Source organism: Sciurus vulgaris (assembly GCF_902686455.1).
Source record: "Sciurus vulgaris genome assembly, chromosome: 1".
Taxonomy (NCBI): Eukaryota; Metazoa; Chordata; class Mammalia; order Rodentia; family Sciuridae; genus Sciurus; species Sciurus vulgaris.
This window is the reverse complement of record NC_136461.1, coordinates 56,513,753-56,531,059: the sequence shown is the minus strand read 5'-3', so window position 1 is coordinate 56,531,059 and position 17,307 is coordinate 56,513,753. Positions and strand designations below refer to the sequence as shown.

Sequence of the window (17,307 nt, the reverse complement as noted above, 5' to 3'; positions counted from 1 at the left end):
TGCATTGACTCAGTGAGCCCCAGAGGACAGTGGGACTCAGTGGTATAAGGACCAAAGTGGAATTAGCTGGAGACCTTTTCAAATGTCAAGTGCTGCCCTTGCACACACCTCCCTGAGGTCCCTCCTCCCCAACCCTCTCACTTTTGAAAGTCTGCATGAAGGTGAGATGGAGCCACAGTTACCATTATTCTTATTCCTCAAGGGTGTCACCAGCCAGGTGAATTCCAACATCCCCTCAGGTGAGAAACGTTGACCTTTTCTTTGTGTGTGAAGCACAGCAGAGGCCAAACTCAGCACTGAAGCACATTCTTGGTTCATCTTAAATCTTCAAATCAATTGCTCCTGAAAGATTTGGATAGCTTTGCAATACCTCCTCCACTGAGCAATTTAGTCCCTCTCCCTTCCTATCAGTGGCCTTTTCTGACCTTGCTTTTACAAAGTCTCCTGCCCCCAAGTTTCATAGACTAGAGATACACAAAGTGCCAGCTGAGGACCAACAATATCCATATCAAGTGTGAGCTTGTCAGAAATGTAGATTCCCAGACCACACCTCAAACATACTGTTTAGTGTATTTTCTGCTAATAGCAGAGCATAACACAGACTGGGTAAATTATAAGCAAGAGGAGTTTATTTGATTCACAGTTCTAGAGGCTGAGAAGTCCACGGGCATGGCACCCAAGTCTGGCAAAGTCCTTTGTGCTGCACCAAAATGTGGCATAGGACAGGCAAGCATGTGTGAGCTAGAGAGAGGGGACAAAAATGGGGCCAAAAGAGAGGGTTAAACTTGATAACTAATCCATTCCCACAATGACGACATTGACCCATGCATGAGGATAGAGCCCTGGCGACCTAATTACCTCCCAAAGATCCTATAACAATTAAATTTCAGCTCTTGCAAGCACAAGGCCCTGAGTTCAATTCCCAGCACCAAAAAAAAAAAAAGAAAAAAAAAAAAAAAAGAAAAGAAAAAAAAATTTCAGCTCGAGTGTTAAAAGGGACATTCAAACCATAGCATCACCTGAATCAAAATCTCAGGTGATAGGACCAAGGGCTCCAAGTTTCAACAGGAATTCAGTCATTTCCTCAATGTCTGTAAAGTTTGAGAACCACTGCCCTAGACCCTCTGCCAAGTGCCAAACATAGGTATCCCACAAAAAAAACAGCCACCTGGCATTGTTCTGGCCAATCGATAGGAAAACAATGATGAGAGAGAACCCAGAGGAAGCTGGTAAGAGGAATAGCTAAAATTTTTGGATCTTTGTTTGCAATGGAGGAAATTAATTAAAGCCTTTCTCACTGTCCTTGCAAGTTGATTGCATCTTTCAGAGGAGAGATGGGTTGAATATAAGCTAGAGGGCTTTGGATGTGGAATTTCATCCACAGAAAAGGGAAATGTCATTTCTCGTCTTCCTTACACGCTGGTAGGGGGAGGGGTGTTTCCCTGCGACTGCTTCTTAATGACAGTTGCTTAATTATCTTTAGACTGTGTTGATCCCTTTCGAGAAAGACATTAAGCCTTGTAAGGTGTGAAGGAAATGAATCATCAAATCCATGCTTTTTGATTGCAGTGAAATTTAGTCTTGAATCTGAAGATTAAATGAGAAATTGCTTTAAAGCTTTTTAGTCCCTTGTGGATTGTGAAGTTTAAAAAAAAAAAAAAAAGTCAAGTTGCCACCTGCTGTAATTTGTCCTAATTAGCCAGTCTCATGCTGAAGCTAGGGGAGGACTGAAGGGGTAGAGGAAGGAGAGAGAGAGAGAGAGAGAGAGAGAGAGAGAGAGAGGGAGAGAGAGGGAGAGAGAGAGAGGAGTCTTTTTTCTTAAATGCCCTAAATACTGGCAGAAGCTGAACTTCAGTGTAGGAAGAAAAGCCCTAACAGGATACAGTGAATTTGTCTCCAACACAGGTAGGCAGACCAGCTCCCAGAGGCCAGAGTATATCTCCTCTAAATTTATTGAACTTGGGTAATTCCTGGGTAGTATGTTGCCCTCTCTGTAGCAACAGGGAATTCTTAGATATCCAGAGACCCTCAGCAGGGAATTAGTGACCCCAGAGGTCATCTTATTTGAACTTCTTCCTTAACCTGGAGAAAAGTGAGGCCAAATGAGGTGGGATATCCCAGGGTACCCTGCAAGGGACAGTCAGGACTAGAATTAGAGCCTTCTGGCCTAGAACCCAGCACTGTTGCCATGAGAGCCCAGTGAGAGCCCAGTGCCTGCATTTGGCCCTGTGCCTGGCAGGCGTTTTTTTCTTTCTGCCACACTCAAGTACCTTTCCCCATCAGAACCAGAGGTGGCAAAATGGTGCAACTGGACTTGAGAGGCCTGGGTTCTTAGCCCAATTCTGCTACTACTTTGGAGACCTTGGCAAGACACACATCAAATGGCATCTTACCAATATGTTTTGTTACCTTCCTTCTCAATTCTCAGTTTCTATAAATAAAATAAGACCTTGACTAGAAACACGACAGAAAACTGTCCTCTTGCTGTTACCACAGAGCGTAATCAGCTTCCTTAATGCAGCTTAATCTAAGGCTGAATTAAAGTCTGGAATGTATTTTTAGTAGTTCCAACAGAGCCCTAATTCTTGCCCGATTTGTAAGTAAGTGAGAAAGTGGAGAGGAGAGAAATACCATCGATGTAGGAAGAATCATTCAACCTGCATCCAAAGTTTAAAATAGAAGCAAAATTCTTTCCACAGAACTCTGTTATTGTTTTATTTTTAATCTCATCTGTCAACTTCAATCAATTGATAGTGTCTGCCAAGAGCCCCACACACCTTAGAAGGTTGATTGTCATGACTGATTAGTGATGTCTGCATGGGGCAGAGAAGGGAAGAAGAAGCACTTAAGTAGGGTGTTTGCCTGTGTCCATATGGGCCACAGTGGTCTGTGTCTCTGCCTGCACAAAGGCCTATTTCTTGTGCTCTAAGCTCTGATTGTCCACTGAGGAACCCACAAGATCACACAGGGGCAGAGCCCTTTACATGCTACCGTGTAGACTCCTCGCTATCTTCTTCCTTCTGACTTTCAACTGGATCTTTTGCTCTGAAATTTTATGACAAATTTTGGAGGTCTTGTGAATTAATTCAGGTTTAGGGTCTCTCCTTTCTCTTGATCAGGAAGCACCAAACAAACATGGTAGCTGGCATATAAATCCAGCGTTGATGGCAAACCTTCACCTGCCTTATCTGGGGGGCAAGACCCTTCCTATGGAAACTCCTGCCTCTGCACACCTACATTTACCTCCTACTCCCCACCTCTAGACCGGCACACATGGCCAGGAGCCCTGGAGAGGTAGGGCAGAATTTAGTTTTCAAAGGAAGCTGTACCCTGTACCCTCAAAGGAGATGAGGAAACTCCATCTCACTCTTGACATCTCTATGCTGTACTTGCCTCTGTTGTCCCATCTGAGAAATGGGAATAATAACTTACCTGTGATGGCAGGGATCATCAAGTGAATCGATTTATATGAGAGATTACAGAAATGGAAAACAATGAAATTATTATGCCTGCTTAGCATTTTCAGTGGGCTTAAGATCCTTAAGATTATTATAATGATTATAACTCTGTGTGCAGGGCAGTCCTCTTTTAAATTGTTAGCTAGAAAGTCCAAGAGGCTTTTCCAGAAACCAAATTCATTTACTTTTAAAGTTTCAGCTCACTTGAGCTGGGGATATAGCCCAGTTGCTACAGTGCTTGCCTTACTTGCATCAAGGTCCTGGGTTCAAACCCCAGCACCACACAAAAAAAGAAAACTTTCAGCTCCTCTTTGTCTGTCGGGAAGCTTGGGAGGCAGAAAATTCTGAGTTGCCATCACTAGCAAACTAATCTCATTAGTACCTTTCTAGATTTTCTGTCTTCCCCAAATCCCAAAAGTTCTTTGGGTTACTTCTTTTCCTGTCACATCAATAAAAATATATATGTATATTTTTTCGGCTTTTTATACTGCACCATAAAAATAATCAGCCATTATAAAGAGTGTAATGGACTTCAGCAAGGGCTTCTTCCCAAATATTTAAAGAGTTGACTGTCCCACAGAGCCATAGAGGTCTTACATGATGTGGCACAAATAAAAAGCTCTTTTAGACTTTGGTAGACCAGGGTGGTCTAGACCAGAGACTCCACCAAGGATTCAAAAGCTGAGAAAGATATTAAGAGAGAGATTGCTGCTTTTTACCTGAAATGTTTTGTTCTACCCTAAATGTGACTGATTTCTTTCTTTTTTTCTTTTCTTTTCTTTCTTTTTTTTTTTTTTTTTTTTTTTTGAGGTGAGGGTAGCTGGGTGGAAACCTGGCCTCCAGTGTTCCCTGCTAATTTTCATCTCTAGTGTGTACTTTTAAATATCAGCTTTTTAAAATTGGTGATATGAGGCCAGTGTATGAGAATTCAGACACAGTCCTTTGGAAATAAGGACCTGCCTCAAACCCTCTGCTTTTCCCCAGACCCCAGAGCATGAGGGCCGGTACTATGAGTGTGATGTCCTGCCATTCATGGAAATCGGGTCCGTAGCTCACAAGTATTACCTCCTAAACATCCGACTGCCTGTGAATGAGAAGAAGAAAATCAACGTTGGGATTGGGGAGATAAAGGATATTCGGTTGGTGGTAAGTGAATGTAATTAATCCAACAGATGGGGACACTAAGCGACTGCCCAAGAACACCAATTCTTGAGTGTGTGTATGGGAAGGAAATTCCATCTCTCTCTTGGCATCTCTATGCTGTACTTGCCTCTGTTGTCTCATCTGAGAAATGGGAATAATAACTTACCTATGTTGGCAGGGATCATCAAGTGAATTGATTTATATGAGAGATTACAGAAATGGAAAACAATGAAATTATTGTGCCTGCTTAGCATTTTCAGTGGTCTTAAGATCCTTAAGATTATTATAATGATTATAAGCTCATGATAATGTGATTGTGATTGCATAAAGAAGATAAAGGCAAAAAAGAAAAATTAACACGTCTCACCTTGCAAGCCCAAATGTTAAAGGGAAAAGTGGTGTTTTAGGTTCTTTTTTCAATTTATGTGTTTAATCATGGAAATAGTAGAACTTGGAGCAAGGAAGACATTTTTTAAAAATCATAAAACAGTTATACAAGAGATTTATATCTAACGTAGAAATCACAGAGTACAGGTAAGAACACAGGAGTGCATAATAATTGCCTATAATATTCCACCATCTGGAGAAATAATCACTATTGAGGTTTTGATGTATTTCCTTCAAGTCTGCCTCTTCTAGTGCACACACACAGACAGCACAATTTATATAAATCCTTCCCTTGTAAAAAAGTGAGATCACGCTCAACTGACTTTTGTTTCTTGCTTTCCCCCCTTCAATTAATGGTATATTGTGAATATATTATAAATCTACTTTCCAATACTGCTTATCATTCCATTGCAGAGGTTTATCTGAATGCATTTTACCAATCTCAGCGTATTGGACATGTGGGATATCTCCAACATTTCAATGAAATGATTCTTCATCATTCCCTTAGCAGAGCATGGCCCACTTTTAAGCCTTTTAGTATGTAGTTCTGCAGTGCTTGAGGAGGGGTCAGAGGGTTATTAGGGCAGTACATGCTGTGAATATGAATACTTTTGATCTTGAAAGTTCAGCAGAAATACTTTTTACTTATCTGTCCCCAAAATGCATTTGATGGTAAAAAATAAAACTAAGATCTATTCACCTTCAACATCGGTCTTGTCTAGGGAATCCACCAAAATGGAGGCTTCACCAAGGTGTGGTTTGCCATGAAGACCTTCCTGACACCCAGCATCTTCATCATCATGGTGTGGTATTGGAGGAGGATCACCATGATGTCCCGACCCCCAGTGCTTCTGGAAAAGTAAGAGCTGAACACTCTTAAGGAACACTGGCTTCCATGCTCTGCCACTCTCCAGTTCTCACTGGGGTCCAGCTCAAGCAGCCACTGTGGGGTGGGTGATTGACCTGGAGTCATCCTGGACTTCGTTTGCGCCTTCACATTTCACATGCAAAGTATTAAATCCTAGGGGCTCTACCTCTGTCACATCTCTGTCTTTGCTCTTCATTCCCATGCCAGAATCAGATACTTCTCACTTGCATGTGGAGGAGCTACCAAGTGCCTAAGCCCAAACCCTCTCCCCATAGTAGGATGATGCTCTTGCAGATACACCCCTTGCTCTCTTCCATTTCCATTAATATAAAAACATTCTCTGCCATCTTTCATTACTCTACCTTTTCCCACTTTCCTCCAAAGCTACAATACCATTTTTGACTCCTCTCTAAAGCAGGAATCCTCAACTTGTTCATATTCTCTCTTCCAGTTCTCTGGAATGAGCCCATTTCAGTCTGGATTCATCCTTACCCCGCTATGGAAACTGCTCTTTTTTGGATCAGAGATCCAAAGATCATGTCAAGCATGGTAACACACACCTGTAATCCCAGCAGCTTGGGAGGCTGAGGCAGGCAGATTGCAAGTTCAAAACCACTCTCAGAAACTTAGTTAGGACCTAAGCAACTCAGTGAGACCTATCTCCAAATAAAATATTTTTTAAAAGGGCTGGGGATGTGGCTCAGTGGTTAAGTGCCCCTGCATTCAATCCCCAGTACCAAAAACAAAACAAAACAAAACAAAATCCAAAGTTCATTTTTCAGTCTGCACTGTCCTTGATTGATCACCAACATTTGACATGTCAGATCACTCCCTTTATCTTCACCCAACTTCCTTCACCCTCCTCTTGGCTGCTCTGCTTTCTTAACTGTCATCTGGTCTCTATTGCTATTTCTTCCCATCTGTGTAACCTCTGGGACCTCTTCCCTTTGTTAACTCTTTCCCAGGTGATCTCATCTAATCTCATGGTCTTAAAATTCATCTACCCTCTGATGACTCTTAATTTACCTCTTCCACCTCTTGAAACTAGACCCAAATATCCCAGCTATTTATTTAACCATCTCAACTTGCATTGAAAATATAGCACTCATGGAAGAACAATACTTGATTTCCTTCTATTTTAATGGTGCCTCTTCCCATTTTTCTAAGTGCTGACTCAATTCTTTCTTTAACTCAGTCTAAAAAGGGAGGAATCGCCCTCTCTTCTCTTATTTTTTTCATGCCCCATATCCAGCCCACTGGGAAATCTCACCATTTCTACTACCACCACCCAAATCTGACTAACCCGCCATGACTTCACACCTGGGTTATTGAAAATAGCCTTCTCAACTGCTCTCCTTGCTTCCAGCCTTTTTCTCCCTACAATCTATTCACACAGCAACCTCAGTGCTCCCTTTTAAGTGTTAATCAGATCATGTCACTCCTCTGCTCAAAGCTCTCCACTGGTTTTTCATCTTCTTTCCCTGATTATGAACCCCTTAAAGTTCTGGCCCCTTGCCACCTCTGATCTTATCTCCTATTCCTTCTAGTCCCCTTGATGGTGCTCAAACATGCCTGGCTTGGTCTCACCCCAGGGCCTTTGCACTTACTGTTCCCCAGGTATCTTTGTGGTTCAATTCCTTCTTTCCACATGCCCTGCTCTGATGTTTCTCATCTTAAAGACTCTATCCTGTCTCCCTAATATAAAATCTCACCTCCATTCTCTTATCTAGTTTTATTCTTCTTCATAATGCACATTTGTCATTTACTTACATCTTTCCTCCCATATTCCCTGCCTCACCCTGTCTGACTGTAGGTATCATGAGAGCCAGATCCTTGCTAATTTTCCTCACCACTGTATCCTCAATGCCCAGAGAAGAGACTGGAACACAGGAAGTCAATAAGATTTTATTGAATGAATGAATCATGTCACTATTATTGAAACTTTTTGTTGGGTTCCTGGTCTCTTGAAGATAAATTTCAAAATCTCTCTCTAATGAGGGTGCACATAGCTTCATGAGCTCTTTCTTCTTTGTTTCTCTGAGCTCAGTCTCCAGTGGTTTACTGAGATGTGCTGCATGGAGATGCCCAGATACTTTAGCTCCTCCAGGCCTCTGTTCCTCCATCAGCTTCTGCCCTCAGCTATACCATTTCCACCTCCCTCATCTCAAATCACTGTTGGCCCAATTTCCGTCTCTGCTTAAGAGGCAAGTCCTGGCAGCAGCTTTCTATGTTTCTTACTGCTGTCACGTTGCTTACCATACCTGGTTTCAATTACCTTTTTTTTCTGAATGCAATCCCATGAGTTTAAAAAAGAAACAACTTTCTATTCATTTCTATTCATATCTGTAGCCCCAACACCATGTCCACAGCCCATAATAATAAAGTGTGTGTATTTTGTGAATATGAATAAAGTGTGAATAAATCAGTGACACAAGAATGACATTTTAATAGGGAAATGGAAGATAACAGTGTGATGAGGAAAGACAAAATCAAATCTAACCAAGCAGCCAAAATAATTTATGTCTCCCGTGTGTCTGGGGTCTTCCATTATTGAAACAAATATGCTACATGATCCATCACTGCTAAGGGTATCACAGTCATGCATGTTCTTAATGATCAGGGTCAAGGAGACCCCAGTAGGTAAGAGGAGTTCTTTGGTGAGGACTGTTGAAGAAGGTGCAGGGGTAAAAGCATTACAGGAAGCTCAAACCTAACCAGTAGTAAAATAAAGTGTGGGTGTTCGAGGGTAGGTTCTGTTAGCTCGAGAGGGTGGGGTAGCACCCCTCAACTCGCAGAGTGCCAGCTAGGACATTTGCATCTCAGTGTGGAGACCTGGATGAGGGCTGAGAAACCCACCCTATGGCTTCAGCCCCGTTGAGTAACATTTCAGTTACTTACATAAAATCTTTTCAAAAGTGGCTTCAGATTTTTGAAAATTGCTCTCCCTGCTGAATAACCTGACTTTCCTGACACTTTCTCACCCTTAGAGTCATCTTTGCCCTGGGGATTTCTATGACCTTCATCAATATCCCGGTGGAGTGGTTTTCCATCGGATTTGACTGGACCTGGATGCTCTTGTTTGGTGACATCCGACAGGGCATCTTCTACGCAATGCTTCTCTCCTTCTGGATCATCTTCTGTGGCGAACACATGATGGTAAGAGCCCACCCCCCAACCCCTGGGGAAGGGACTGATGTACATGCCGCAGTGGCCTGTGGGCTGCTGAGCTGGCAGCCACTGCCTCTGCCTCTGGGCCACTGTGGCAAGGCAGAATCAACCAGTGGGTTTGTTAGGAGGGAGCTCTGGAATCAACCCTGAGGGTCAGATTCCTGCTTCACCTTGTGACTAGCGAGAGGCCTTGACAAGTCACAGAATCTCAGGTTTCCCTTCTAAAAAATGGGATTTCTAGGCCTACCTAGTGCATAAGTTTCTGTAAGAACTAAACGGGATAATTTGAGTGCCTTTGGAGAAGATAAACATGCAGATTCTAATGATTAGTATTGTTCCTTGTCCTTTGGTCTCAGCTCTGCTTGTCCTGTACCCAGGAACAGATTAACCACTAAAGAATGTGGGCCTGACTCTTTCCAGCTGGCAGTTTGTCCAGGTGACCTAGTGACCCCCGTTACCCGGCAATACTGACCTCCTTGCACAGATGTCAAATCATATTTCAAGAGGGATTGAGGTACCACGAATAAAAATAAGAATGGTGCCTTACATAGGCCAGCTGGACCTCATCCTCAAGTGCACACACAGATGTCACCCTACAGAAGATACAGTTAGATTCTATTGCATTTTGATCATGAAAAAAAAAAAAAAAAATCAACACTCTGAAGCACGCTGCCCTTCAGGAGAGCAGTGTGAGAGGAGAGGGAGACCATTGCCCCTGGCCAGACTCCCCGTGAGGGCTCACCCTGGGAGGTAGGGCTGGGTGGAGTCTAGAATGAGCTTCTGCAGAGGCTCCCTCTGCGCCCTGGCCTGCAGACTGAGATATGTCTTTGCCTTTCCCATTTTCTCATCCTACCTACCCACCTCCATTTTCTTTCTCTCAGTGTCTTGGTATGTCCATCAGGAAGACTCATGCTTGGTGTTAATGAAGACAGAGAGAAAATATGTCTAGTTTCCTAACCATAAGAGATCTCTTCCCTCACCCTACTTCAATGCCTTTATGTCTTTCTTTTATCCTCCGGGGAGTGCTCCCCCTTTACAAACACGGGTTATTAGTCACAGAGGAATTTAATTCCAAGAGTTCCTTTGTGGACCACAGACGTTGCCCCTGCCCAGGGCCTGAGGCCTCTGTGCTCCCGTTTCTCCCGTTCTTTCTTATTACCATGGAGCCCACGGCTGGGCTGTGTAATGTTTGTCCCTGCGCCAGCCTTCCCAACAGAAGCAAGCCCCTGCAGAATGGAGGTTCTTATCTCCTCGATTCTTGAATGCCTGGACTCTAGCAAGGCTCTGGATGCACAACAGGTGGCCAGCAAGACTCTCTGAAAGCCTCGCTCAGCTGTAGAATTGCTTTGCTCTCCTTCGGTCTTGATCTCCTTTCTTAATTGGCTTTTCCTTAGGATCAGCATGAGCGGAATCACATTGCAGGGTATTGGAAGCAAGTCGGCCCAATCGCTGTTGGTTCTTTCTGCCTCTTCATTTTTGACATGTGTGAGAGGTGAGCAGGTGCCCGTGGGACTCTGAGCTAAAGGTGCATCCCTGTGCCCACCCCCATCTCTTTAGGAGGAGTGTTTGAAAGGGAGAAGGGTGGTTGGGAGCGCCTGGGTTGAAAGCATGGAACATGTTCATATCCCCAGATAAAGACTGGGACTAGAGCCAGATGCTGTGGTGCATACCTGTAATCCCAGCAGCTCAGGAGACTGAGACAGGAGGGTCATGAGTTCAAAGCCAGCCTCAGCAACTCAGCAAGACCCTGTCATTAAATAAAAATATAAAAAAGGACTGGGGATGTGGCTCAGTGGTTGAGCACCCCTGGATGGTTCAATCCCCAGTACCAAAAAAAAGAGACTAGGACTAGCCCTTTAGAGTTACAAAATGTTTGGGCTGATCATATTCTGCCATCTCTGTTTTACTTTAGGCTCTCTATGAGGTTTCTGAGTCTGAATTCAGCTCCTATCCTTCCAGCTGCAAAACAAAAGAAAGTTCCACCTTGCCTTTGCATTAATTGTCTTTCCTTTCCACCTCGATTTTTTTGTTTTCGTTTTTGTTTTGTAGAGGAGTACAACTCACAAATCCCTTCTACAGTATCTGGACTACAGATGTTGGAACAGAGCTGGCTGTATCCTTCCTTGATGGGCTCAGAGTTTTATATCTTCCCCCAGCTGCCTGGTCCCCAAGATCATTTTCTAAGGCTCAGCTGATGCTCTGCATATGTCCTCGGCCAGAGCTTTGATCCCCAGACCAATGATAACAGCACAATTAAGGCAAGTAATGAGAAGAATTACCACTTGCTTTCAAGCCCGGTGAGAGCAGGCAAAGTGAGAAGGTTGTGCCTGTCCCCATGGCAAAGGGATCAGAGCTGCAGGTCTTACCACAGCCTGTCTAAATTATCTATTATTCACTGTTTACTGCAGACTGAAGCGTGACTAGCTTTTCCCTGGAGCCACAGAGGTTCATCGCTGGGCCCTGTGGGAGAGCCAGTTTCTGAAGTTGTCTGTGTGCAAGACTTCTGACAGTGACCTTGGTGAGCGGGCACACCATGCTGCTGCTCTTCATTTCTGAGACCGAGTGGAGATAAGGCTAAGGTGATTAGTTCCAGAAGAGTGCTGAGGCTTCTGGTTGGTTCACTTAAACTGTCTGAGTCATCTTCATGAAGCAGAAGTGACAGTCTTAGCTTATCCCTTTAAGGATGCTGGATTTAAATATTTTATCTCCTGAATAATAATATGTTTAGTGCTCCGAGAGAAAAAAAAAAAGAAAGACTTTCCTCTGGAGTGGAGAGAAAGACTGGGATTGTACCTTTTATTGATGGCTCATATCTTGCCACATGCCCATTAATGTGCTTTGTCTAGCCATGATGTTAATATTGGCTTTTTAGTGTCACAAGAATTTTGTGAATAAACTAAATGGTAGCATTATTACCCTAAAGATCAGAGAGTTGAGCTCCACCCTTCCACCGACACCCTTGCCACCAAAAAATGTTATCTGCATAACATGAAGAACATTTATAATGTCCTCTAGTTCAAACCTTTTATTTTGGTGAGATGAAGATTTAGGGAAGTACATAAGATTTCGAGTCTTGCAGCAAATAACCACATCCCTTTTATTCCAGGGTCCTACTGGCCATAGGAAAGGAGAAACTGCATTAAGTGTACCATTTAGTGAAATATGAATGCTGAGTTCATGCTTGTTAAAATGTTGAGAAATATTGGCAGCTTGGGTGTGCAGCAGAGAGGAGCTGGAGTTGGGTCACCTATCTTCCAAGCCAGCTCATGCTGGCCCAAACCTTGGTGGTCCTCAGGTTGCTGTAATGGCAGGTCTCAATCTCCCCAGTGGGTCTCATTGTCCTCAGTCCCAGCCCCTGCCTTCGCCACCTGTCCTTCAGCTTCATCCCATTTGGAAGATTTCCTGTGGTGACCGAAGATTGCAAACAGAACTGCACCTCTGTTTGACCTCAGGGTTTCAGTCCCACGCCGGTGGCCCTGGCAGCTTTGCTGCTGCACCTGCTCTTACTTGTTCCCTCCCCTCTGTTGCAGGACATCTCAGTCTCATTCTTAGAAGCCCAAGGACAGCCCAGTGGGTTCCAAACATGCTCACACTTGGTTTCCTAGCCCTGGGAAGTCTGAGTCCATACATCTAGTGTGGGATCTGGGCACCTTCATTTGACTTTTTCCAGTGCTTTTAATGTGGCTTTTCACCTGATCAGTATTTAGTAACTAAGAGCCACTGTGTTAGTGTTTTTCAAATTTATGATGCATTTGAATTTCCCGGGGACCCGATTGAAAGGCGGGTTTTGACTCAGTAGGTCTAGAGTAGAAGCTATATGTTTAATAACCAGAGCACAGTTTCTCTTCTAACTTGGCTTAGAAAGCAATCTGAACACTCCCCTCTCTGAAACTGTTGTGTCAGAAAACCTGTGTATCACTCATTAGAATGCCAGGGTTTGATATTTTTATCTCCCTCAAAATATTCTAAATACCTGGAAATAAAATGAGTATCACCGCAGAGCAGGGGTAGTGCTTGTGCCCTCTCAGCGTGACGAGCCTGCTGTTTCCTTTACTGGACACCATCAGATGGCCTTCATCATTGTGGCTGGGATCTGCCTCTGCCTCTACTTCCTGTTTCTGTGCTTCATGGTATTCCAGGTGTTTCGGAACATCAGTGGGAAGCAGTCTAGTCTGCCAGCCATGAGCAAGGTCCGACGGCTACACTATGAGGTGAGCAGCTCTTTTGGCTTCTTCAGGACCTGGTACTCAGCTCTCTGCTCACCTCTGCTCATTATCATCTCTGCTCTATGCGTAAACATGCAGCCCTGGAGGGTGAAAGGCTCCACCCTGCAGTGCACACTGAGGGATTCTCATGTAGGAACTGGAGGCAAATGTTGCTCTGAGGCCAATGGACTATGAGAGACACCTGACCGGCTATCTAGATCAGGAAGTTTTTCGTGGTATGAATCTGTTCCTTCCTCAGAAAGGTGTACCCTTGTTCAACAGGTTCTTCAGCTTTCTATGGAATGTAGGTACATACTAGATGAGAGACTGGGCTGTCACTAAATGGAGATTTGGTTTGGAGTAAGACTTTCCCTTACCCAGAATCAAACTTAAAACAGGTTCAGCCCAAGTGACCTGCTTCCCAGACTCTCAGAGTCCACATTCCCTTAAAATAGCCAGCATACGCTCAGATAGAGTTCAATAATCTGTTTATAGATTATATTCCTTATTTAAAAGAAATGCTTAGCATCCTCACATCCCTAATGCAGGCAACACATTTGTGATTTTTCAAGGACACTGTGGTTTCATACCTAAGTGGCTGGGAACACAGACACAGAAACCACAGAACCCCAGGGCTTACATGTGTAGGGATTCTGTACCTAAGAGCCCCTGATTAAAGGCATCTTTCCCTGAAACACAGGTTCCCCCAAATCCTGCTCTTAGGAAACCTTGTGTGCTGTCTGAGTCTTTGCCTGTCTCTAGAGCTGGAATGATACATAAGGAAATTCAACCAAATCCACTGATTTGATTAATATGCATATTTCTTTTTGTTCACTGGAGCAGAATTTTATTACAGCCCCAGAAAACTTGGATTTGGTAACTTTGAACCCTTGCAGAGAAGCATAACCAGCTTAGCAGGGAAATTAGCAGCCTCATGACATGCTGTGAATATAACTTCCCAGGCCCTGGTGTCCTGAGAGATAAGAACACAGGAAGTATTTGGCCTAAGAAATTTCTCAGTCACATTCACCTTGACAGGAGAAATATTAGTATGTGAAATTATTTTACTGTCCTTGTTAGGGAGTTGGTTTAGAGTGTTCTTTTTTCTTTTGTTTTCTTCTCCTTTTTTTTTTTTTTTTTTTTTTTGTGGGCACTGGAGATTGAACTCAGAGGTACTGTACCACTGAGCTACATCCCCAACTCTTTTTCATTTTTATTTTGTAACAGGGATTCCCTATGTTATACAGGAAGGTCTTGAATTTACAATCCTCCTGCCTCAGCTCCCCAAGTCACTGGGACTACTAGTGTGCACCACTGTGGCCAACTTTTACAGAGTTTTAAAAAATAGCTTTTATTAGCTGGGTGTGGTGATACATGCCTTTAATTCAGTGACTCAAGAGGCTGAGGCAGGTGGATCAAAAGTTCAAAGTCAGCCTCAGCAACTTAGTGAGGTTCTAAACAATTTAGCAAGATCTTATCTCAAAATAAAATATAAAAAGGACTGGGGATGTGGCTCAGTGGTTGAGTGCCCTGGGTTCAATCCTCAGTACCAATAAAAAAGCTTTTCTTGGATTTATATATTGAGAAAAGGATTGGTGAGATAGTAAATGACTCTTACTCTTTTTCCTAATAGGGGCTAATTTTCAGGTTCAAGTTCCTCATGCTCATCACTTTGGCCTGTGCTGCCATGACTGTCATCTTCTTCATCGTTAGTCAGGTAAGTGGACCCTGAAGTGTCCAGGGAGAATGTCCCTGGAGAGGTACCTCTACACTGCAAGAAAACTTCTAGAGCTGCTGAAGAAAGGAACAGAGAGTCTGTCATTCTGGACAGCTGGTCAAGCTTTATTTATTTAGATCACTCTACTCTGGGTCTTGTTATCCATCCCCTGATCACATGGACTGATTGATCCTTTTAGTACAATCTTGCAGGCGGTAAAAGATGCTAAGTAAATTAAAAGCCTGCAGCAGATCGAAGGGCGCATGTTTCATTTACCTAAGAGAAATAAACTTTTCAAGCCCTGCAGCACAATACTAACAAGCAAGTATTAATTTGATTGAATCCTTATCTAGCATTAACATAGATCCTTTTACAATCTGCCATTCCTTAATTATATTGCCATTTCCACATGAAACGTTATTCAAAAGTCCCATTGATAGAAACTTATCTTTCCACTGGTTATTTCCCAAACACGAAATTTTGCTCTACTTGAAAATTTCAATAATGATAATGATAATAACTTTAGAATATTGGTGGTGACTTGCTTTGGAAGGTGGAAAGTACTTCTTAAGTTGAATCTATATTTATTTGAGCTTCACAAAAACTCTTTGAGATAAGTAGGGTAGGAATTGTTATCCCAGTTTTCCAGAATATGAAGTCTAAGGGATTTAGAGACATTCCCCATTTATTCTGTTTTCCAGCTGGGTGGATATATGGGTAGAGTCCTTAACAGTTCTGGGGTTTAATTTATCTTATTAAACGACAGTACCACCCACAGAAGGTTGCTGTAAGAATCACAGGAAGTAATGTTGCCAGGTGATTAGCAGAGCCCCATCCTAAGTGAGCGTGATTAGCTGCACTGGGGTGAATGGCAGGAAGGTTGACTGACTTGCCAAAGTACATGCAAGTCAGGGAGTACAACTCCATCCTCCTGACTCTTTTGCCAGTGCTGTGTCATTTCTGTGTTGGGACAACAGAAAGGAATTTGGTGAGACAGGTAGACTTTTGGAATAAGACTGATTTCATTCTGCTAAGCAAGTTTCCTCTAGTACAGGAACTCCAAATGGACTCCTCTAGCAACCTGGTGAAGGTTATGGGTCTCTTAGAATGCTTCTAAATGAGCTTAAAATCTTAGATTTCAAAGGAAATCACATACATATACATTCCCTTTAAAATCCAAACTATTTATATCATATATATATGATTATACATATCACAGATATCACAAGTATATTACAGATCTATATCTTCAAAAAGTAATTAATGTGACAATATCATGATTTCTATTGATGATTCACAGGTAGTACTAATATCATACTGGTTTGTTTTCTACATTTGTAATTGAAGGAAATGCTTTCAGCTAGAGACTGGTGAAAATAGAGAACTTTTTCTTATCACAGTTCTTGAGCCCCTTGAATTCTGTCCAAGGGAACCCCACATTAGGCTGTTGGCTGTTGACTACTGGGGAATGTTGATGTTGCTGGCTCTGCTAAAGGCTAAAATACTTGTGGTTAAAAATAAAACAGTAATCCAAGAGCAGTGTGGCATGCCTATAATCCCAGAGGTTTGGGAGGCTGAGGCAGGAGGATCACGAGTTCAAAGGCCGTAAGCAACTTGGCGAGACCCTGTCTCAAAATTTAAAAAAATAAAAAAGGTTGGTGATGTGGCTCAGGGTTCAATCTGGTACCAAAAATAAAAAATAAAAATAAATAAAACAATAACCTGTATTTCCTCCTATGTTCAGTTCACCACTTCTGCTTTGACCTGCAACAGTGCTATGTTTGTATCAGTGTTTATATATAAAATGTTGGAAACTTTGCTCTACACTCTGAATAAACTGTTTCCAATTCTGAATGAGTTTTTTATTCAACCAGCTAAGACTCAAACACCCATTGTCAAGTAAGGATGTCTGAGGCCTGAGTCCTCCCTTGGCCAATTCCCTTATGTGACCAAAATGCTTTCTGGTTCTTCCAGTCTCTCATCGTGACAACTGGCCAGGTCTGCCAGGCCGAGAGAGGGGAAGAAGAGAGTGGTCTGAGGAATGAAGGGCACTTTCTACTCTCTGCTCCCAGGAAGGCAGAAAGGAAGGGTACTTCAGTCTTAAGGAATGCTTCTGCCACTTTAGAAAGCTGGGGTCCTTCTCCGTGCACCCCCACCTCACTGTCTTGTCTCCAGAGTGCCTTCTACCTGAAGTGAAGAGGGATCTGATCCTTAAATTGTTTTCACATTGCTAGACTTTAACCTTGTACATGTTTAATTAGTGTACTTTTAAAAGCAGGGGAGGCCATCTTCCAAGGTGCATAGTTTGTGGCTTTTCTGTGGAGAAAAAGATTAATATTCCATTGCCCCAGTATCCGGCTC

General features: G+C 42.9%; 1 protein-coding gene across 1 annotated transcript in view; it reads left to right on the top strand.

The window, feature by feature from the left end:
• WLS (Wnt ligand secretion mediator) overlaps nucleotides 1–17,307 on the top strand; it is a 111,330-nt gene that overhangs the window by 64,553 nt on the left and 29,470 nt on the right. Inside the window, exons 4-10 of the mRNA XM_079133549.1 lie at nucleotides 4,443–4,604; nucleotides 5,711–5,847; nucleotides 8,844–9,012; nucleotides 10,419–10,516; nucleotides 11,074–11,137; nucleotides 13,092–13,235; nucleotides 14,863–14,946. Of these exons, the coding sequence (XP_078989675.1) occupies nucleotides 4,443–4,604; nucleotides 5,711–5,847; nucleotides 8,844–9,012; nucleotides 10,419–10,516; nucleotides 11,074–11,137; nucleotides 13,092–13,235; nucleotides 14,863–14,946 (858 nt within the window). The remainder of the gene's footprint in view (nucleotides 1–4,442; nucleotides 4,605–5,710; nucleotides 5,848–8,843; nucleotides 9,013–10,418; nucleotides 10,517–11,073; nucleotides 11,138–13,091; nucleotides 13,236–14,862; nucleotides 14,947–17,307) is intronic.